Source organism: Suncus etruscus, chromosome 9, assembly GCF_024139225.1.
Source record: "Suncus etruscus isolate mSunEtr1 chromosome 9, mSunEtr1.pri.cur, whole genome shotgun sequence".
In the NCBI taxonomy this organism is placed as follows: domain Eukaryota; kingdom Metazoa; phylum Chordata; class Mammalia; order Eulipotyphla; family Soricidae; genus Suncus; species Suncus etruscus.
This window is the reverse complement of record NC_064856.1, coordinates 57,955,445-57,980,308: the sequence shown is the minus strand read 5'-3', so window position 1 is coordinate 57,980,308 and position 24,864 is coordinate 57,955,445. Positions and strand designations below refer to the sequence as shown.

The following is a 24,864-nucleotide window of genomic DNA, read 5'->3' as shown; positions in this document are numbered from 1 at the left end:
ACTGGAACCTCCTCTCCTGGACAATGCTTGGGTTTCACCATAGACACAGCAAGACTCAGTTGAAGGAATATATTAGTGTACATTTTCAAATTGTTTCCTTGCTCTTGCAAGCCCGACTTTTCTTCATTCCCCTTAGAGACTGTGCTGCTAGGATATGCTATGCATATCTTTTCCCTGTGGAGAACTGCTCATTGTGCTAAGCTATAACAAATATTGCTTTGATGCTAAATGTCTTCATTTGGATCCCATTCATCTTTTATCTTGACTTTAAGCTATTATTGCCACCTGTATTAGGTTTGTATAACTATAAATCCTACTAATGGTTCTTAAAATGTTTGCTTTAAATAGTAAAATATATTTCCAAGAAAGAGAGAAATTTGTATCCTGTTTACCCAAGTAGTTACCATTTCCATTATTTTATTTCTAAAAATCAAAGTTTCCATTTGTTTTTCTCCTGCCCACTCCTTTGATATTTCCTATATCATGCTTCTGTCAAAAATAATTTTTGTTTTCTTTTCCTTGAAAATATCTTTATTTTGCCTTAATTTTTGAATATTTCTTGCTTATAGAATTCTGGATTATAAGTATTTTTGTTCCATACTTTAGAGAAGTTATTCTACTACCTTTTGGGTTTTGTTTTTTCTAATGTCTTTGATGATTAAAAATATTCTGTCCCTCTATATAATTGCTACTTTTCTCTGAATGTTTTCAAGAATTTATCCTTATTTTTAGCAGTTTAATTGTGAATAATATTGATAAGCACTTAAATAGCATTCATGAAAGTGTTCTTCATATTTATCTTGCTTGGGGTTTGCTGAAACTTGAATCTGTAAATTTGTATACTTAAAATTTTTTACACTTATATTTATATTACCAAACCAATGATAAAAAAATTTTTTTTTTGGTTTTTGGGCCACACCCGGTGACGCTCAGGGGTTACTCTTGGCTATGCGCTCAGAAGTCGCTCCTGGCTTGGGGGACCATATGGGATGCCGAGGGATCGAACCACAGTCCATCCAAGGCTAGCGCAGGCAAGGCAGGCACCTTACCTCTAGCGCTACCACCCGGCCCCTGATAAAAACTTTTTAATAAAAAATAAAAATAAGGGATCCTGGGAAGGAGTGGTGGTGCAAGGGGTAAGGCGTCTGCCTTGCCTGCGCTAGCCTAGGATGGACCGTTGTTCAATCCCCGGTGTCCCATATGGTTCTCCCAAGCCAGGAGCGATTTCTGAGCACATAGAAGTAACCACTGATCATCACCGAGTATGGTCCCAAAACAAACAAACAAACAAACAAATGAACAAACAAAAAATAAGGGAGCCTGAGTGGTGGTGCAGAGGTAGGGCATTTGCCTTGAATGCAGCTGAAGTAGGACGGACTGTGGCATCCTGTATGGTCCCCCAAGCTAGGAGCGATTTCTGAGTGTATAGCCAGGAGTAACCCCCTGAACGCTACCAGATGTGGCCAAAAATAAATAAATAAATAAATAAATAAATAAATAAATAAAAATAAGATCTTAAGTATATGGTTTACGTACAACCTGCTTTATCTTTTTCAATTTCTGCATTTTTGGTTTAGGGGCTAGGGATCAAAAACAGAACCTCGTATATATGTAAAGCATGAGCTCTACCCTGTTACATACTCAAACCTTTTCTTTTTTTTATTGAGACATAGTTAACATAACATTGAGTTAAAATTTTCAAAATATGCAAGTGGGGGCCAGAGAGATAGCACAGCGGTAGGGCATTTGCCTTGCAAGCAGCTGACCCAGGACTGACGTTGGTTCGAATCCTGCCATCCCATATGGTCCCTGTGCCTGCCAGGATCGATTTCTAAGCACAGATCTAGGAATAACCCCTGAGGGATGCCAGGTGTGGCCCCAAAACCAAAAACAACAACAACAACAAAAAACCAAACCAAACCAAAACAAAGCAAAAAAACAAAATATACAAGTGTATTGCAGAATATATTGAAAAAATATTTTTCCACACCAAAAAATAGCTATTACTGCCAACCTTTCCTCTGCACAGCTCCTATAGCCACTATGAATTACTTTCTGTCTCTGTATTTATCTGTCCTGCACATTTCATATAAATGAAACCTTATGTTAAACAATATAATTTTAAATAAATTCATCTTGCCAAATTTTGAGAATTTTAAAGTTTTTCTGATACTACTCACATAATCAAACATTTGACTGTTTTAGAGGTCTCCAAAGCTCTGTTAATCTTTATAAATGTAATCCTTATGTTTCTTTGGGTAGGTAGGGCACATTGAGCAATACTCTGGGGATATCCATTTCCATCCTAGTGCTTAGGGATCATTTCTGAGGTATTTCATGGGAGGGGGAGAAGGGAAGCAAGGCGATCCATTAATCAAATCTGTGGTTTGTTCATGCAAAGCCCCAAATCTGTTCTTTTCTTTTCTGACTTTTCAGCCTCACTTATCAGTTCACCTGCTCTGTGCTTGGGAGTGACGTCTGGCTATACTTAGGGACCCATAAGAAGCTGGGTATCAAACCTGTGCCTCCATTATATAATGTGTACCCTCAGTCTGTTGTGCTATCTCTGGCCCCTGTCAATCTGTTCTTTAAAGGGAATACTTTTTATTTATTTAACCTCAGGTTGATTTTTTCTTCTGTTATCTCTGTTTTCCTTTTAAAGTTTAAAATACAGTGACGGGGCCAGAGCGGTGGCACAAGGAGTTAAGGCGTCTGCTTTGCCCATGCTAGCCTGGGACAGACGGAGGTTCGATCCCCTGGTTTCCCATATGGCCCCCCAAGCCAGGAGCAATTTCTGAGTGCATATCCAGGAGTTATCCCTGAGCGTCACTGGGTGTGGCCCCAAAACCAAAAAATAAAAAATAAAATAAAATATAGTGAATATTTTATATATCTTCTAAAAACAGTCATTTAAAAATAATTCCTATTTTTCTATTTAGGCTTTCTTCTCAAATAATATTTTCCTTTGTATCATTGATAATTGTGGTAACTACTTTAACCTTTTGTTTGCTAATTTCATTATCTTGATCATCAACAACTCTCTGTTGTTCATTTCTGTTGAGTAATTTTGGATTGGCTTGTAGAGTATTTGATATGTTTTGACAGGGGTTCTCAAACTGCAGCCCGTGTGCTACTATTGTTCATATATTTTTTTAAAATTATAGTCTGACCCCCTGTTTAAAAAGTTTGAAAATCCCTGTTTATGACATACCAAAATACTGTATATTTCCTTTAAAATAGGTTGATGCTGTTGTTTTAGCAGGCAATTAATTGTATAGTTAACTGGATAAGCACTACAAAATTTCTCATAGCAATCCAAATCTCAAGTTGACTAATTATCATTAACTGGGCAGATTTAAAATGATCCCTTTCTGGCTACTTCTTTCATTGAATTCCCTTTTTACTGTCAGTTATTTTGGTTGCTCTAAATTCTATCATTTGATTTTTTAGAACACAGAAAATATATTAAAACTTTTTTCTTCATGTGATTTTGTGATTTACAATATTATTTGTTAATAATGGTTTCTCATGCACTTAATCCCAACACTATTCCATCAGCAATATATCTATCTCCAACCCCCAAAGTCTCCAATTCTTTTTGAACATTTCCAATGCTGTACCAACTCAGTTGTTGGAATTAGTTCTCCCATTATGTTATCCTTGCTATGAATCTTTAAGTTCCACACTTGTCCTCTTATTTTTGATGGTCTTCATTCAACTTGATACCCTTTAGGTCCATCTGTTTTGATGAAACTTACATAATTTAGTACTTTCTTTTTTTTTTTTTTTTTTTTTTTTTGTTTTTGGGCCACACCCGTTTGATGCTCAGGGGTTACTCCTGGCTATGTGCTCAGAAATCGCCCCTGGCTTGGGGGGACCATATGGGACGCCGGGGGATCGAACCGAGGTCCTTCCTTGGCTAGCGCTTGCAAGGCAGACACCTTACCTCCAGCGCCACCTACCCGGCCCCAATTTAGTACTTTCTTAGACCTTCATAATATTCTATTGTTTATAGACTGTAACTTATTGATCTGTTCATCCTTAGTTGGCCATTTGGGTTGTTTCCTTATCTTGGTTATTGTACTAAGTACAGTAATAAACTTAATTCACTGGCTGTTTCTGGCCTTTTTGATTTGTGCCATTCTCACTGGTTTGAGATAGCATCTCAGTGTTTTGATTAACATTTCCCTAATTTTGAGTGATGAGTATTTTATACGCCTGTTGGCTATCAATATGTCTTTGTGAAAGTGTCTGTTCATCTTCCCAATTTTTGGATTGACTCTGGGATTTTTTGTTGTTGTTGTTTTGAGTTTTGTGAGTGCTTTATAGATCTTAAATATCTGTACTTTATCTAATATATTGTGAAAATATTTTCTCTCCCAGTCATTCCATAGTGGAGCATTTTCATTATAGCTTTGAAGTTCTTTTGCTGTGCAGAATATTTTCATTTGTTTATTTTTGCTGTTGTCTTTGCTTTTATGCTCATTCCATTAAAACTCCTCTGTAGCTCATTTTTTGGAGACTTCTGACAGAGATTTCTCAATGCATTTTATAGATTCTGGTCTAGTATAGAGATTTATTTCACTTTGAGTTTACTTTTGTGAATAGCATGAGTTATAATCCTTTTAATTTTTACATGTAGTTATTTAGTTTGCCCAACTCGTTTTTAATTGACTAAATATTTTTATTTAATCACTGTAAGATACACAATTACAAGATGTTTATGATTGTTTCTGTCATACAGTGAACAACACATTTAAAGCATATTTTTCACAACCAATGTCCCCTGTTTCCCTCCCTCCCACATCCCTGCCCTCTCCCCTGCCTGCCTCTGTTTCAGACTTTTTTGTCCCCTCTTTCTTGTCTTATTTTCCTTTGGTTTGCAATATTGTTACTGAAGAGGTATCATGCACTGCACTTTACCTCTTTTCAGCACTCAATCATTCCTTGTTGAAAGTGATCATTTTCAACTATCATAATCATGGTGGTCCTGTCTCAGCCCCACTGCACTCCCTTTCTATATGTAGTAAGCTTTCTGCCATGAACTGGTCTTCCAAGCTCTCAACTCTATTGTCTTTGGACATTATTACCATACTGTCTTATATTTTATACCACAAATGAGTGAGATTATTGTATGCCTATCCCTCTCTCTGAGTTTTTTCTCAGCATAATACTTTTAATATTTATTCATATATAGAATAATTTTATGACTTCATTTCTCCTAACACCTGCATAGTATTCCCTTGTGTAGATATACCAAAATTTCTTTATTCACTCCTTTGTATTTTGACACTTGTCCAGATTCTGGCTATAGTGAATAGTGCTACAATGAACATAGAAGAACATATGCCTTTTCTGTATTAGGTTTTTGGTCTCTAGAGGATATATCCAGGATTGGTATTTCTGAGTCATATGGGAGCTCAATTTCTAGTTTTATGAGAAAACTCCATATTGTCTTCCAAAAAGACTGGACCAGTTGACATTCACATCAGTGAATGAGATTCCCTTTCAACCTACATGCATGCCAGTACTGGTTGTTCTTGTTTTTTTTGTTTTTTTTTGTTTTTTTTTTCTTTTGATGTGTGCCAGTCTCTGGTGTAAGATGATAGCTCATTGTTGTTTTGATTTGTATCTGTCTGATGATTAAAGATGTGGAATATATTTTCAATGCCTTTTGGCCATCTGTATTTCTTTGATGAAATTTTTATTCATCTCCTCTCCCCATGTTTTGGATGGGGTCATGTTTTTTCTTGAGTTCTACTAGTGCCTTATATTTTAGGTGTTAACCCATTATCAGATAGTTATTAGGTGAATACTTTCTCTCATTTTGAGGCAGTCTTTGTATCCTAGTTACATTTCCTCTGCCGCCAACATCATTTTTAAGAAATTTTCTTATCTCCACTTTATACATCTAGCTTTTGTGTCATAGATAAGTGGCTCATAAATTAGGGTGTTTAATTCAGTACTATTAATTTTATATCATATGTTTGCAAGTCTGTCTTTTTATCAATACCATGCCATTTGTTTATTGCAGCTTTGTAGTATAGTTCAAATTTGTCAAGTGTAGTGCCTCCATATTTCCTTTCTTTTCTTAGGATTTCTTTGTCTATTTGGAGAATTTTATGATTCCATACAAATTTTAAATGTTTCATATATTTAAAAAATCTTTAAAATTTTAATGGGTATTACATTGAATATGTATAGTACTTTGTGTGAAATGATTATTATAACAATATTGATTATTCTATGGCCATAGAGATAGTATACTGGATAATTGCTTGTAGATGGTGATAATTTAATTTCTTCTTTTCTAATACGGATCTCTTGGATGCCTTTTTCCTGTCTGATTGCTGTGGCAAGAACTTACAAAACTACGTTAGATAAGAGTAGTGATAGTGGACATCCTTGCCCATGTACCTGATCCCATTGGGAAGATTTTCAGTTTTTCACCATTGAATATATTGCCTGTAGGTTTGTTGTAAATGGCTGTTATTATGTTGAGGTATTTTCCTTCTACTTCTATTTTTTGAAAAACAAATTAATCACAAATGGTTGGAAAAGATTTCCCTCCATCAATTGCTATGACCATATGGTTTTTCATCTTTCTTTTCATTGTGTTACATTAATATACTTGCATATGTTTAATCAGCCTTGTATCCCTGGACTAAACCCCATTTGATTATGGTATATACTCTTTTTTTTATATATTTCTGGATTTGATTAATTAGAATTTTGTTGAGAATGTTTGCATCAATGTTTAGCAAGCATATTTGTCTATAACTTAACTTTTTGCAGTATCTCTGTATTAGGTATCAGTTTGTTAAGATTTTCTATTTCTTGTTGGTTCAATCTTTGAAATTCATATGACTCAAGTTTCTTGAGCTTGATGACATAAAATTGTTTATAATAACTTCCTACACTTATTTGTATTTCTGATGTATCTGTTGTGATTTCTTTCCTGTTATCTTTGATCCTATTTTTGGTTTTATTTTTTCTCTTTTCTTGGAAAAACCTAGCTAAGGATTTGTTAATCTTGTTTATTCTTTGAAAGAACCAACCCATGGGTTCATTAACCCTTTGTATTATATTTTTGTTTTCTATATCATTGACTTCTCCTCTAATTATTATTATCTCCACTTTCTATTTGCTTTAATATTCTTTTGTTGTTCACTTTATAGTTTCTCTAACTGATTGATTAGACAGTTGATTTGAGCCCTATCTTTCTGTTGTGTGCGTGAATAGCTATAAAATTTTCCCTTAGTACAGCTTTTGCTGTAACTAATTTTGCTGATTCTGGTATTTTGTTTTTTCATTCTTATTTGTTTTGAGGAGTTTCTAGATTTCTTCCTTAATTTCTCTTTGATCCAATGACTAGTAAGCAGTATGTTGTTTACTTTCCAAGTAGTCTTTTTTTGCAACTGTATTTGTTATAGTTTATTATTATTATTTTTGTGACTTATAGTTTAAGGAGATACTTGGTATGATTTCATTCTTGTGAGTTTATGAATGTACTAATTTAGAACACAGGAAATATTAAAAGTACTTATGATGGTGATTTTGCTATTAAAGAGGCAATATTTAATGAGCAGAAATTTTAGAAGTCAGGAGATAGTGAAATAATGTAAAATTCTAAGAACTAAACAAAACAAAGATATACCAACTTAGGATGTTAACAACTTATGATTTTCTTCAAACTTAAAGATAAAATTAAAAAACTATTTTAAGTATGTAAAAGATGACAAAACTTGTTATTAGTATACTTACTATAAAGAATACTAAAATAAATTTTCAAGGTAAAGGAAAATTACCCCAGATGGAAGAACTAAATTATTAGAAGGTATGAAGGGCACTGGCAATGGTAAATATGTGAGTAAATAGAAAATCATGTTGACTTTAACAACAAAAACAAAAAGACTTAAGCTTTCATAATAATCTATAAAGCTTGGACATTAGTCACCTTCACCAACAGAAATGGAAGAAAGGAAATGAAAAAATAAGGGGGAGGTTGTGAATGACTTAATGTCAATAAATCAAAATATGAAATGGTTAACTTTTTAAAAAACAACTACAGAGAAGTTGATATCTGAATAGTTATATATTCATTGCAATGAATATGTAAGTAAGAATTTTTTATGGGGCCAGAGCAGTGGCTCAAGCCATAGGGCTCCTGCGTTGACTGCACTAGCATAGGATGGACTGTGGTTCGATTCCCCAGCGTCCCATATGGTCTTTCAACTCAAGAACGATTTCTGAGCACATACTCAGGAGTGATTCCTGAGAGTCACCAGGTGTGGCCCCCCTCAAAAAAGAACTTTTTATAAAGAAAACTCCAGTCTAAACTGATTTCACTGTTGATATTTCTAATATTAGAAGAGCAAGAATAGAAAGCTGGTTTCATGGTTCTTGAAAATATTTCTCAACTAATTTATAAGACAAACATAACACTAATACCAAACCATGACAGGAATATTTTATGAACAGCCAGTGTTGCTTAGAAATATTCCAACATAAATGGCATTCTTCAAAGAAGTAGATCAAACACTTCTGAAATTCATTTGGAACAATAAATACCCCCGAATAGCTAAAGCAATCCTTGGATAAAGGAATACTTTCCCCAATATTAAACTGTACTACAAAATAATAGTTATCAAAACAGCATGGTATTGGAATAAAGATAGATACTCAGATCAGTGGAATAGGCTTCAATACTCAGAGAATGTTCTCCATACATACAATCACTTAATCTTTGATATATGAGCAAGAAATCCTAACTGGAGCAAGGAAAGCCTCTTCAACAAGTGGTGTTGACATAACTGGTTAGCCACTTGAAAAAAAAAGACAAACTCAGACCCCCATCTAACACCATGTACAAAGGTAAAATCCAAGTGGATTAAAGATCTTGATATCAGACCTGAAACAATAAGGTTTATAGAACAACATGTAGGTAAAACACTCCATGACATTGAGACTAAAGGCATCTTCAAGGAGGAAACAGCACTCTCCAAACAAGTGGAAGCAGAGATAAACAGATGGGAATATATTAAGCTGAGAAGCTTCTACACCTCAAAGGAAACAGTGTCCAGGATACAAGAGCCACACACTGAATGGGAGAAATTATTCACCCAATACCCATTAGATAAAGGGCTAATCTCCAAAATATACAAGGCACTGACAGAACTTTACAAAAAAAAATCAAATCTCATCAAAAAATGGGGAGAAGAAATGAACAGATACTTTGCCAAAGAAGAAATACAAATGGTCATAAGACACATGAAAAAATGCTCCACATTACTAATCATCAGGGAGATGCAAATCAAAACAACAATGAAGTACCATCTCACCACAGAGATTGGCACACATCAGAAGGAATGAGAACAAGCAGTGCTGGTGGGATGTGGAGAGAAAGGAACTCTTATTCACTGCTGATGGGAGTGCTGTCTTGTCCAACCTTTATGGAAAGCGATATGGAGATTCCTCAAAAAATTGAAAATTGAGCTCCCATATGATCCAATTATACCACTTCTAGGGCTATACCCTGGAAACACAAAAATACAATAAAAATTTTTTTCCTCACACCTATATTCATTGCAGCACTATTTACAATAACTATACTCTTGAACCCTTCAACAGAAGATGCCCTTCAACAGATGAATGACTAAAGAAACTGTAATATATATATATATATATATACACATACACACAATGTAATCTTATGCAGCCATCAGGAGAGATGAAGTCATGAAATTTTCCTACACACGAATGTACATGGAATCTATTATGCTGAGTGAAATAAGTTAGAGGGAGAGATACACAGAATAGTCTCCCTCATCTATGGATTTTAAGAAACATAAAAGACATTTTTGCAATAATTCTCAGAGACAAAAGAGAGGAGGGCTGGAAAGCCCAGTTCATGATATGAAGCTCACCACAAAGAGTGGTGAGTGCAGTTAGACAAATAACTACACTGACAACTATCATAACAATGTGAATGAATGAAGGAAGTAGAAAACCTGTCTCAAATACAGGTGGGGGTGGAATGGGAAGGAGGGAGATTTTGGGACATTGGTGATGGGAAGGTTGCATTGGTGGTGAAGGTGGGTGTTCTTTGTATTACCCAACTGCAATCATATTTATAATCAAGGCATTTAAATGAAAATATTGAAAACAAATTCCAAAATACAAAAATCCCAACCTGAATATATAAATATGTTACATATAATGTGTCAAGATTATATATATAATACAACCAACACTCCGACTGACCCATTCAGTGTGGCCCTCCTAATCACCTCTCCCTAATGTGGACTGTGGCTTGATATCAGAACTAGCTCCAAAGGAACCCCACTGCAAGAACTCTACCCAAGACCTCCCTGCCTGGACCCCACACCTCACAAGGAAATCTCAGAAGACAATGGGGAAGCCTATGCTTTCATCATAAGTATAGACCTATATAACACAACCTTTTATCCTGTTTCTCCCCAAATGTAAAGTGATCTCCTGTATCACTTTCTCCCTTTTTCTTTATTTTGTTTTCTTTTTTCTTTTCTTTTTTATTCTTGTTAGTTTCTTTTGTTCGTTTGTTTTGTTTTGTTTTGTTTCAGTTTTTGTTATTTGATTTATTTTTGCTTCTTTTGGGTCACCCCTGGCGGCACTCGGAGGGTGCTCCTGGCTCTATGCTTGGAGAACGCCCCGCCTGGGTTGGCACGGGAGACCATGGGTGATGCCGGAATCTGAGCCACTGTCCTACAGGAAGGACAAATGCCTTGTCTCCATGCTATCTCTCCCGGCCCCAATTTATTCCTTTAATTACGTCTTTTATTTAATCTTTTTTGTTTGTTTAAAAGAAACTTTTTTCCCTTTAGATATGTGTGAGCATATATATTCTTAGTTTTTGTCAGGTGTCTGTTTTCTTTTCTCCCACCCCCAAATCCACCAGCAATATAATGTAGCACCACTTCCTCCTGCAAAGACATATTAAACAAAGGGGAAATTGTACGTGTAAAAACAAGCTCTTATCTACTAGGGATAAGAACTCATACATGTTTACAACACAGGGACATCTCCCACCCTGAACATATGTCATGTGGAAACAACTTAGGCTCCAGGGAACTAGACACCGACCATCCAGCCTTGACTCCTGGATCCCAGACTTAGAAACGACAGAGTTCTCCACAACAGCTCCAGGAGCCAAATCCGCTCCAGGGCATTCACAATGCTGCTCTGATGCCAACATTCACCAGTTCTAAATTGATAACCTGACGATGAGAAAATGGGAACAATTTGATCTAAGAGCAAGTTGTCCTTCCTCATCAGCTAACGATAAGACAAAATCAGAAAACACGTCACCCTTTGATCTGTGCAAAAGCCAAGATTGCTATATACAGATGACTGGTTGTTACAACCAGGACTGGACAGTACGGATCCAGGGACCAACAACAACAACAACAGCAACAAAAAGCTCTAGCTTAGCTTTTAGTCTACGAGCTGTTCAACAAACAAGATCTCCAATTCCAGAGGTCTGACTGAGACAACCGCAACTGAATGGGTCTTCCAGAAACATAACGAAAGACCTTATCCCAGGCTCCATCCTAGGAGCAACATAATGACCAAGACCACCAACTACAGAAGATGGATTAAAACGACACTGAAGAAGCATAACTGCTAAAACCACAAAGAAAGACTTCATCATAAGCTCCATTCTTTGAGCTGCTCAATCACCAAGATCTCTAGATACAGAGGTCTGATTTTACCTTCCAAGATGAAGCAAAAATCTTCCATACACCATGAAAGCACCAAGGGGAGAGTAAATGATCATGCAAGGAGTCTATAGTTAATACCATGACAGTATACTTCATGGGTGGAGAAACCCTGTATCTCCTAGGCCAAGGGAATTCCCTCTACAATATCCTCAATAGTTACTGTGCCTATGCAGGGGGAAAAAGAAAAGAAAAAAAGAGCACTAAACAATCATTTTTCCACATATTTATTTATCGATTGATCGATTTTTTATTTTTATTTATTTTTGATCGATTTTTGATGCCTTAATTTTGGTTTAGAGATTGAAGTTGATGTCTCCAATATTGTTTTATCTTATCTTATCTTATATTTTTCTTTTTGCACTCCAGCATGATTTGATTTCAGAACCGAGACTATTGTGTGGTGCTTGTCTTTATTGCTGTAGTGCTCAGTGAATATTTAGTTTGATATTTCTTTCTGTACTGTTGTGGTGTTTCAATTACCTTTTTCACATCCTCTCTCAAACTGAGGTCGAACGCCTCTAGAAGGACTCCGCCCATTTTCAGCGTATTTGGCTTCTTTTCTTTTTTCTTATTTTGTATCCCAATCTTGCTTTTCTTTCCTTCAAACAAAACCACATAACTCGATTTATCTAGCTCCACCTCTTAAATAGAGGGGGAAACAAGGGAGGGTTCCAGGACCAAACAAATATATAATCACTAATAGTAAGCTAGACAAAGAGGGGACCACCTACTCTAGCAGTTCGGGGGGTGATGGTGGGGTATATGGGTTGCAGAAAAGAAATTGGGATGGTGGAGGACATATTTTGTAATAGGTACTCCCCTGATTCAATGTTAATATGTACCTAAACTACTACTGTGAAAGATATGTAAGCCATTATGATAAAAAAAATTGTGTTTTAATCAGAAATGTTCTTTGACTTATATGTATTATTATATTATATTAATTATATATGTTATGTTACTATATTATGTTATGTTAGTTTACAACAATATATTAATCAATTTTGTCTCTTGAAAAAATTCTTACAATTAAAAAAGAAATAAAATTTGTATTTCCACATAAAAAGGATTATATAATCTATTAAATTTCAAGAGAGTTTGAATTTTATCCAAAAATTAATGAAATTCAACATATAAATAGGTAAATTATAAAAGCCACATAGCTATCTCAGTAATTTTTAATAAAATTAAAAACCCAACAATCAAACATAAGAAAAACCCTCAGTGACCTAGAAAAATAAGGAAACTTGCTTTGTATATTAAGAAGTCTTTTAAAAAAACTACTGACCATTTAAGACTAATGTACAGAAATATATATTACAGAAGATAGATACTATATGCCTTGCATATAGCTGGCCCTTGTTTGATTCTTAACACTGTATTAAATAGGGCCCCCAAGCACAGCCAGAAGTGAACTCTGAGCACGGAGCCAGATCTAAACCCTCTGACACTGAATATAGCTGCAAACAAAATCAAAACAATTAATTAGCAAAATTAATTAACATTTTGTTAACATAATCTAAATATACAATTATTGCTCATTTTCCCACTGAAGATAGAAAAAAGGCAAGAATGTCCTTTCTACTTTTTTACTGCATTGTATTAGTGATCTCAACTATTGCATCAATGGAAATAAAAAAGATAAATTTAAATACATTAGAAAGAAAGAAAAAAACTACCTCTATTTGCAAATGACATGATTGTAGATATAGAAAATCCCTAGGAATCTACAAAAGATAAATAGGTTGCCCTATTCTGGATCTTTATGCAAAAATTAATTGTATTTTTGATTAACAATGAATAATTGAAAAACAAAAATTTTCATTATTATTGTAAAACATAAACTAGTGCAAACTCTGACAAAAATATCTAAAATATTTTAACATCCACAGTTTTTTAAAAATAATTTTTATTGTGACCAAAGTGAATTATGAATCTTTCACAGTAATATTTAAGGTACATAGTGATAATAAATCAGGGCATTCCCACCACCAGTGTTTTCCTCCCTCCACCCCTGTTCACAGAATGCATCCCATATTGCTGTCATTTGCCCACAGACTGCTAGTGTAACTGCTTTCCTCTGTGTCTAACTTGTAGATTGGGTATCAATTCTGTTGTCATTGACTTTGGGTTTGGTATTTGAGTCTGATCATTTTTTATTTTCACTCAATGCCGCCCAATTCATGAGGCAGAACAAGATGATTCAAATTATGTGGTTCTGTTGGAAAAGAATAAAAACTGAGAGGATTCCAGCTAGAGATTATAAATACCAATTTAAAAGAAGAAAAGGAAAAAAGAAGAAAAACAACAACATAGAAACCAAAAAAACCAGCAACTACCAAAAAAAGCTCCCAGCTACTAAAAATAACCACCACCATATAATAACCATGAGAACAAAAGAAAATAAAAAATTAAAACGATAAAAAAGAAGAAAAGAAAGAAAAAATAGAAGAAGAAAAAGAAGAAGAAGAAAAAGAAGAAGAAGAAGAAGAAGAAGAAGAAGAAGAAGAAGAAGAAGAAGAAGAAGAAGAAGAAGAAGAAGAAGAAGAAGAAGAAGAAGAAGAAGAAAGGAGGAGGGCTGGTGTAGCAAGGTTTTGTGCTTTTATTTTATTTTATTTTATTTTATTTGCATAAGCACAATAAGTATTGGGGAAATTAGAAAAGGAATTTCCTTGACCTAAGAGATACAGGGTCTTTCCTCCCTTGAAGCATACTTCCATGAGGACAACTACAGGCTCCATACATGCTCATTTACACACCCCAAGGTCTTTTTATGGTGCCAGGAAACTTTCCACTCAGTTGTGGATAACATCAGGCCTCTGTAGCTAGAGATCTTGGTATTTACATAGGTCGTAGGATGAAGGCTAGGATATAGTCTTTCTTTATGGTTCTAGAAGTTCTGTTCCATCACTGTCGTTTTTAATCAGTCTTCTGTAATTAGTTATCATCCACAGTTTTGCTGACTAAAATTAAAGACGGTTTTATGTAACTATGTATCAAGTTCATAAATTGGAAAATTTGATGTTATAAAGATGACAATTTTCTCTAAACCTATTACAACATAAAGTGATCCACATGAAAATTTAGGGTTTTTAAGTTTTTGTGTGGAAATTGACAATATAATTCTAAAAGTGATTTGTTAATATATGTTTTGAAAAAAATACAAAAAACAAAACAAAACAACAAAATAATTTAAAAGATCAGCATTGAAGAACTTACACAAACTGATTTCAACACTTACTATATAGCTACAGTAATCAATAAAATGTGGCATTGGTGTAAGAATAGACAAATCAATCAATGAAACAAATTGAAAGTCTAGAAATAGACTCATATTATGCAGTTAATTGATTTTTGACAGATTTCAAAGTCATTCAATGGGGGAAAGGATGGCTTTTCAATAACCCAGGCTAAAATAAGAGAATATCTGATGGGGAGAAATTAACTCTGGCTTCCGAGCCTTCTTAGTTTAAAATATAAACAAAAATTAGTTTGAAATGGAGTAGTAGACCTAACTCTTTAAGATTGCAAAGCTACTAGGAGGAAATAGGAAAATAGCTTTCAACAACAGTGGCCAATGATATCCATGAAGAAATATAGTTTTAAAAACAGATAAAATGGACCCCATCAAAAACAAACTTTTTTTTTTTGTTTTTTTTGGGCCACACACATTTAATGCTCAGGGGTTACTCCTGGCTAAGGCTCAGAAATTGCCCCTGGCTTGGGGGGACCATATGGGACACCGGGGGATCGAACCCCGGTCCTGATCCTTGGCTAGTGCTTGCAAGGCAGACACCTTACCTCTAGCGCCACTTCACCAGCCCCAAAAACAAACACTTTTAAAAGAATAACAAATGTCCAGTAGTGACAGATCCAGAGATTTGAACTAGAAAGCTAAGTTAGCAAGGGAGTAGGATGGGGGCTGAGACAGAGCATTGCAACATTGATGAAGATGCTGCTACTCTTGTGGACAATGTGGAGTTTGAACACTGCATGAAATTCTATTAAAAGTATTAACAATACTTTGAATCTTGGTACTTAAATAAATTTTAGTTAAAAATACATACATATATATAATAAAAATAAAAATGTGGGGGCAGAAAGATATGTAGAGGGTAGAGTGCATGACTTGCATTATGGCCAACCAGGTTTCATCCCTGGCATTATTTATGACTCCTCAAGCACCGCCAGGAGTAATCTATGGACACAGGATCAGGAATAAGCAGTAAGACCTGAGCACTGCCAGGTATACCTCCTGCCAAGTATAACCAGAATGGGCAATAAAGTCTAAGGAACAACAGATAATAATATAGTTATTCCCAGCACCACGTGTTCTCCCAAGCATCACCGGGTGAATCTCTAAAAGTCCCCAGGCACTGAAAGACCTGAGAAAGATGACATCCTCAGGTCATTTTCTAAGCCAAAGCTGTATAATTTTAATATCAATCTTTTTTAGCCATAGTACAATATATATTACATTTGCCAAAGATGCAAGTTATTGCCCAATAACTTTCAAAGAGCCCACATTTTTAAAGCAAGCATTTTTATAATAAATCAACAGACAAAAATATTCTAAAATATATCTGACAAAGGACCTGGTCCATATTATAATTATGACAATTTAATAATAACTTCATTAAAATTTTTAAATAGGCATGTCTTGAGAAGACATTTCAGGTAGGAAGCTGTCAATAAACCTAGGTAAAAATTAAATTCACATCATTCGTTATCACAAAAATGCAAAAGACCTCAGGAAAAGCCAGAATGATATATCCCTATGTATTTTCTAAACTAACCAATAATTTGGAGTTAGAGTGATAGCACACCTGAGAGGGCATTTGTCTTGCATATGGCTTACACAGGTTTGATCCCTGTCATTCCAAGTGGTCGCTAAAAGTAATTTCTGAGTTCAGACACAGTAGTAACTTCTGAGTGCTACTAGGTGAGACCCCAAAACAAAGCAAAACAAAACAAAAACCAAAAATAGCCAATAAATTAAAAATTTGGAAAATACAAATTTTAGCAAATATTAGGTCAATTAAAAATGTTCTACATTTCTGGTGGGAATGAAATTGAGCAATTAAATGTGTAATTAAGCATTTACCCTTTCATGTAGGCTGAAGACCCAAAGTTTAAATACAAAGAAATAATTTCTAGAATATTTTTCAGAAATTTTATATATGTAAAGAGTCCCAGCTGAAAATAGCCCCAAATTAATAAAAGCATAAATAAACTTTGGTATATCTACATGATAGAATATAAATTTGGTACACTATATAATAGAATATATACTTGCCATAAACAGAATGAACTATTATATATGAATATAAAATGCACTGGTACAATAGCATGAAGTTTATAATTACCTCAAAAATTTTAATAACATATAAAAAAGATTTCATATACAAAAGGGCACACACTGCATGTTATTTCATTAAGTTTCAGAAAAAGGCTAAATTTATTCTGAAAATATCGGAAAATTTGGGCCCTCGGATGGGAGGGAGCTGACTGGGAATATGAAATATGACTCATCTGAACTTTCTGGAGAATCTGGGAGCTCTTGGTTGTGGTGGTAATGTTTACAGAGATCAGTGCGTAGTCAAAACTCAGAGAGAGAATACTTGAACTGTGTGCATGCTTCTGTATATAAGTCATACTTTAATGAAAAATTTATATTTATCTATTTCTCTAATTTGAATTTTATTCTCATCAGCTCTACCAAAGACCCAGAGTTTATGTGGGTAGGCTTAGTTTTTAAGATGTTTGTTTAGAAGCCCATGTTTCTCTCTCTCTCTCTCTCTCTCTCTCTCTCTCTCTCTCTCTCTCTCTCTCTCTCTCTCTCTCTTCTTTCTTCCTTCTTCCTGCTGAAAAACCACAGGAATGTGAGAGAAACTAGGTAACCATTGAAAATAAAACTATAGTCAAAACTAGCATCAGAATATTCTGTCACTTGGACCCTGTGCAGGCCTATAATTTGAATGTGTGACTCTAGAAATGGTTGCTATGGTGATAAACCACTTTACTTAAATAGCATGTATTTTTCTCAAAATTCAGAGAAATGGTAACAGTTTCTAGTAATCATGCACTGGTATTAACTTGTAGGGATATGCCTACAGCTTACAGGTTTTGAATCCATTATCAGCATATGAATCCATCAGGTTAAAGTTATGCCAGGAAATTATGGAACTATGTATATTTAGCTCAATTTTTTGTTATGTCTCTCCTCTTGCACACATGGAACCCCTTTCAAGATTAATCATGTGGGCTGGAGAAAGCATCTAGGGTGTTGAATTACAAAATGATGCAACTGGAGGGAACCTAGTAAGGTCATCTTTTCTATCATTTTGCCTCCAGTAGGATTGACTTTTTCAGCAGTCCCAAATGGTAAGAATCTGTCAATGATGAGGAACAATTGAAATGCTGCCTAGGGCAGCTCGGGTGGCACCAGTCTGACTGCAGCATCCAGAATTGCTGACTTGCCGCACAGTATGGAAATCTTTTCCTTTCTTCCTCTTATAGCTTGTGGTTCCATATAAACAAATATACACATTCTCTTGCTCTATATTTTTAGGCTGAAGAGTTCTCATAAAGAATCCTCCACTTGTCAGTCATTTTAGTAGGTTGTCTTTCAATCTTTTCTGGCCCTTTTATCTGTTCAAACCCATTGCAGTGTTTCAAGTATGAATTCTTAATGATTTTGTATTTGGAGAGAATCCCATCTTTAATTTTTAGACTGCTTTCTGATGATATCCAGGTTTTTCTTGAGCACTGCCATGGTACATTATACCAGCATTTCACTGAATAGACTACGGTGAATTTTTCAGAGTCTCTCTTAGATTGATAATGGTTACTATCAGTCTCTTATTGATCATTTAGACTCTATTAGAACTGAATATTAAAATTCCTCTATCATTTTTCTCCTTCTTTGTACAATCTTATGGGAGTTCATCCTCTTCTATTTGCCTTTCATGACCTAGAAGATCTTAGTAACCCCTACAGCCTTGACAATTTCACTTTTCATTTCTCTGTCCTATTACTTACAAAACTGTAAAATTGCATCAGTGACAGGACAGATCTCAGAGGAATTGCATCAACTATGAGTGAAGAAAAAGAGAAATCTAAAACTAAGATAATCTATCCTACAAAAGAAATCCATAAAAATTAGATTTTTTCATCTTACTAGAGAAAAAAACTGATAGTTTATATTTACCTTGGACATTTATGTTTTTAGTTGATGAAAGGCTTGGTTCTTGGTAAAGAGACTGCAGCATGGCCTTAAGTGCACCCTTAGAGTCAGCCTATACTTATGTTCTGTGAGCATTAGAGAACATTTTTTTATAAAGGGGATATGTAAGAGAGGAGATCAGAACTTCTAGGAAAACTGATTCCTAACAATAGAATACTAAGCTTGATGCAACTGAAAATTTCCAGAGAAACAGGCACACAAATTATATATGTGTGTATATACACAAACATAGAAGGAACATCATACAAGGTCCATATGCAAAACCCCTCAAAGTTTGCAAAAACATTTTGCATAGGATAAGTAGATTTGCACTGTTAGAATCAGAGAGTAAAGAACAAATTTGGTCTGTCTACTTCAGTAAAGTCTATTTTAGACTTATTTTGGAACTTAATTAAAATACACTTAACTTGGGGCCAAAGTGATAGCACAGTGAGTAGGGTGTTTGCCTTGCTTGCAGCCAACCCAGTTTGATTCCTGGCATCCCATTTAGTCTCTGAACCTGCCAGGAGTGATTTCTGAGTGCAGAACCAGGAGTAACCCCTCAGTGCCACTGGGTGTGGCCTAAAAACAAAAAAAAATACATTTAACTATCATTTTAGCATGTATTAAATATAAGTTAGAAAAGAGGTATTCACATATTGCTAGTAAGCATTTAAGTTGGTTTAAGTGCAATATTGGTAGTATCTTGACAAATTATAAACCTACACACTTTTTGTTTTGGTTTTTGGAGCATACACAGCAATGCTCTGAGGTAACTCTTGGCTCTGTACTTAGGAATTAATCCTGGTGGTCCTTGGAGGACCATATAGGATACCAGGGATTAAACCTGGGTAGGCCACATGCAAGAAAAGCACTGTCCACTTAGCTATTTCTCCAGCCACTAATTTATATACCTTTTAGTCCAAGAGTTGCATTTCTAAAAAACATTCCATAGATCACTTGTACAAAATGACATAAATATGATATTGTTCATACTAATACATTTATACTAATGAAATATAGGAAACAATGTCAATTTAGCCAATATGTGCATTCAACCAAGGAAATACTGAGGAGAACTTTTGTGTATAAATAGCCCCAGACATATGATGGGTCTATTTATTATTATAATTTTTACTGTATGATGGTATAAAAGCAAAATGCATTCAGTAGAAACCATACTTGAATTTTGAGGCTTATTTTTCTCTTATACTATGACACTCAGGAAATCACATGTTAGCACTTCATTATGAAACAGACTTTGTGTAGACAAATTCGTCCAACTGTGAGCTAATACAAGTTTTCTGAGCATGTTTGATAGACTAAGTCCAAGTGTGATATTCAGTAGGTTCAGTGTACTAAAAAAAACTCTTTAGCTTACAATATTTTCGATGTATGAAATCAGAGTACAAACACACTATAAGTTTAGGAAGATATGGAATGATCTTCAAGATAATTGATTGCTAGAAAAAAAATCAGGGTATATATGGGTTACCAGATTTGTAAAAAAAAAAAGGATGCAAGTAGAAGAAAGTACATGAACGTAATCCTTTAAATCAGACCATTGAAATTGGCATTATTGGTCTGTTTTTGAGATGCTCAGATGATGATGTTTCACCTAATATTTGCTTGAAGATATGTAAAAACTATCTGAAACTGTATACTGTATTTAGTAATGCTGTTGTCTTTGGTAGATGGTGGAGCTAAACTCACTTGGTGAGTTGATATGTGATACCTATTTTATATATAAGTCACAGATATATATAAAAATAATAAATATAATATAAATATATGTCATCTTACTATTGAATGCAACTAATAAAAGTCTGAATTGAAAACCTTTTGACAACCACTTTAGTTTAGTTTCCTTTGTCTAATTCCATTTTGCCTGAAAATTCTGAAATTTATCTTAAGATATCCAAGAAGAAAATTGCAGATTCTCTAGTTTTTTATTTAAAAAAATAAGTATTTTTTATTCTAGTATTTTATTTTATTTCGGACTTCCTAAGATTGCTTGGGGGCCAATGAGGGCTCCAGTCATGCTGGAGTGGAGAGCTCCGAATTCCAGTCCCAGTACTTATGTGCCTGTGACTGAGCTATCACTATCTCACAGTTCTCTCTTCTAGTATTTGGAAGAAAATCATCTAAAGCCAGAGAATTATTGTGGAAATTAAGATATTGCTGACCCCCATTTAATACCCAGTAGCACGTGATCCCCTGAGCATAGCAAGGTGGCCCTGATGCCCCGAGTAATTCCTTGCACTTCAGGCTAGCTGAAAATTTCCTGAAAAGGCCCTAGGCTTCCTGAGCATCACTTTTGAGTTCTTCCATCCCCACAAGAAGAAAAAGTAATCTGCCTTGCTAATTCAATTAAGAGAGGCTGTTTCTGAACATTTTTTTCTTGGTGACTATTACTTCTGAGTCATCTTTAATATTCATGTACGTATGCTAAAAAATGGAACAATAAAGGAGAATTGTAACATTAAACCAAACACAAATATGATGCCCCCAAAGAAAACAAGTCTCTAGTTCTATTCTGTAGAATATTAGCTGTATATTAGGTTTGTATTAATTAATTAACTAATATTAATCTAAAATATTAGATGTTGAAAATATTCCTAAACTGCTTGGGTCATAATTCAAGAGGGTGGAAAAGCCCAAACAGAATATTACACCATAATTTCATCTTTTAATAGCATTTTAAAATAAATTTTTAATAGAACCATCATGAGATACATAGTTTTCAAGTTCATAATTAAGTTTCAGTCAGACAATGTTCCAACACCCATCCCTTCACCAGTGCACATTTCTGACTAGTAACTTTAGTTTCCCCAGCACTTTTATGTTAATGGAAATTAACATATATAGGTTTTAAAATTTCCAATATATGTTTTGTCTTAGGTATCAATATAGTATTAAAAGGAGCAACTAGCTTCAGCCAAATGCTAGAACATTAGTTTTGTACTACCCTACTGCTGATATAAGTAATTTTTAGAAAGTAGATATATCCATTACTGAATGCTAGTACATTTAAATTTTATTTAAGTCAAGTTTTATTGATTAACCAATGATGTATGATATTGTAACAGTTTGGAAATACAGTTTTACATGAGCATTTGTCTCATTGCATCCTTCTCCAAAGTTCTATAGCTCTTACTCTATCCAAATGACCCCCTTTAAAGCCTTCTTCAACACACCTCTCTAGTGGCCACCAATAGTATTCAGTCTTAAGAGTTAATTATTTGTGCTTTGCATTTGTTTTCCTTATTATTTCATATATAACTGTCTTTTGCCTTTTAATTTACTTTACTCAGCACAATTACCTCCTCGTTAATACAGAAGGCAAGATTTTTACCTATTATAACTGTGTAATATTCATTCCATAGAGTATAAAAATCAAAACTTTCTTATCCAATCATCTATCAATGATGTGTTTTAATAGAAAATATGTTTTGGCTATTGTGGGTAATCTTGCTATAAACATAGGAGAACACATTCCTTCCATTTTCTTAAATGAAAAGATTTTGATTTCTTGAACAATTACAAGGAGAAGCAACCCAGAATTTTTTTGAAAGAATCTAGTGAAAAAAGATTTAAAATGTATACAAATAATATATTTTAAAATGCATACAAATCAATTTTCCTTGTACAAAATTATTAGTTTGATAATAGGTAATAAGTAATAGTTTGATAATAGGTAATAATAATAATGACTGTTATGAAGTCATGTATGAGTTATGTTCTGGAGTAGTATATACATAAGAGCTGTTTGTAGTAAGCCAATATCAAATAAATGTTCTGTTTTTGTAAATACATGTATCAAAAATCATAAATATGGTAAAGAGATGACTGGAACTTCTAGAGCACATGATTTGCATGTGGGAGCTCCCACACTGTGTTGTCCTTGAACACTGCATCCCTCAAAAAATCTATGAATTACTTAAAGTTTTGATTCAGCATAGAGATGTCATTCATTTATTGGGCAAAAATAGATAAAAATGCCTACTACTTTGTAGAAAAGTGTTATTTTCCATCACAAGAACCTTTGTAATCAAAGAAACAACGTATCTATTGTTTTCTTATGCATAATTTTACACATTTAAAAATATTAACCTGATTATTAAATTATGTGTTACTTCTAATTTATCCGAACTATTAGATAGATAAGCCCTTTCCTGAGTCTTTGTAGGAGTGTTATTGTAACTGTATATCTATACATTCCTTTGTATCAACCTCTGTCCTGCTTGTGTAGCTTTCTTGAAACATCCAGCTACTTTGGAACTCTGTTCAGCTTCATTTACATAGAAATTTTCACTTTTAAAGTGAGTCTAAGATCAAAATGGATTCTACGCCCCTCATGATGCAAGGCTAGATACTGTGTTCCTCTGGTGTGGGGTAGGGTGATCTAAGAAAATACTAGTGCTCATTAGAATCCTTTTCTACTTGTTTCATGCTCTAAAGCTCACCTGAGTACTGTCCTGACCACCATCTTTTTTCATACACATAATAAAGCCATGCAGCAGTGTGGAAATACCATTTTCTCCATTTAGCAGCGAGGTACCAACACTCAAAGACCTCAACAGACCTGCCCAGGTTATAAGACTGGGATTAGAAGCCAGTGCCCAGGGGCCAGAGAGTGATAGTACAGTGCATAAGGCATTTGTCTTACACACAGCTGATCCAGGTTTGATCCCAGTATTCTATATGGTTTTTTGAGCCTACAAGGAGTGATTCCTCAGTGTAGAGCCAGGATTAATCCCTGAACGAGGTGTGTTCCAAAATAACAATAAAAATCCAGTGGCTAGAATCCTATGAGAATGGTTAGACTAAAAAAAATAAGCTATATATGGCAGCTATAAAGAATAGTCATTATGTACTTCAGAGTATCCACATAGCTGTCATAGTTCCTCTAGAAATCTTTAAAGATAATATGAATACAGTATTTCTAAGCCTTCTTCCTGTGACAGAATTTCCATACATATACTTTCATTTATCATGTCAAAAGACTTAAAATTGTGCTCTTAGTTTGCTTGACATCAAACTCTAAACAATTCTATTTCATAAGGGTGCTAAAGGAGTTTTCTTTGACATTTAATAACAATTTTACAAAATTACTTCATATCCTATACCTGCAGAGCATTTATTCCTGAACAGTTTTGTAGACCTTTGCTTTGAATTGTATTTTATGTTTGAACATTAATCTAGGCCTTTTATTTATAGGCCACTGTTTCTGAAACTAAGAAGGAAAATATGGACAGCTTGAACAATGTGTATTCAACTTCCACATCCAGCAAGTTCAGTCCAGCTGGAAGCAAGGGAGAAACAGAGAAACCCACTTTGGCTTCAGCCAAAATCACTACTAAAATCTTTGCCATACCTAGAATCAAAAAGAAACTCTAAGCTTCTCTTCAGTGTTGAAAGGTACAAACAGCTGCTTTTTCTAGGGAAAAAATAATGAGGGGACACTGGGGAAATGGATAACATTGTGTTGAGTTGTTAGTTCTTTAGCTGCTGAGCCCTGCCATGTGTTTGCACCAGTTTCAGATTGAAGCTGTTATCTCCCACACAGTACAGCCAACAACTGGCTGCTGGCTGGCTATGGCTGAAGTCAAGTCCAGATGTCCTCTAAGTCTGAGGACATACTTGCTTAGCCTCAACCCAAATTCTTTTATTTAAGCACAATTATTTTTAGGAGGAAATGAAAACCACATATAGTAGTGGAGGTCCAATTAATTATGTACACTTTCCCACAAGAAGACGTCTAGGGAATTGCGTAGATGTAACAGCATAAATCCTTTAGTCACTCAGGTGTGTTCTTATAAATTTAGTTTGCTAATATAACTTATTTTAAGTGTAGAACATAGATTTTTTAAAATTGTT

The 24,864-nt window shown here is 34.6% G+C and overlaps 1 protein-coding gene across 1 annotated transcript in view; it reads left to right on the top strand.

Annotated features, from left to right (window-relative positions):
- The window catches only part of STK33 (serine/threonine kinase 33), a 116,465-nt gene extending 92,065 nt beyond the window's left edge, over positions 1 to 24,400 (top strand). The window contains exon 12 of the mRNA XM_049780662.1: positions 24,205 to 24,400. Within this exon, the coding sequence (XP_049636619.1) occupies positions 24,205 to 24,384 (180 nt within the window). The 3' untranslated portion in view covers positions 24,385 to 24,400. The remainder of the gene's footprint in view (positions 1 to 24,204) is intronic.
- The last annotated feature ends 464 nt before the right edge of the window (positions 24,401 to 24,864 follow it).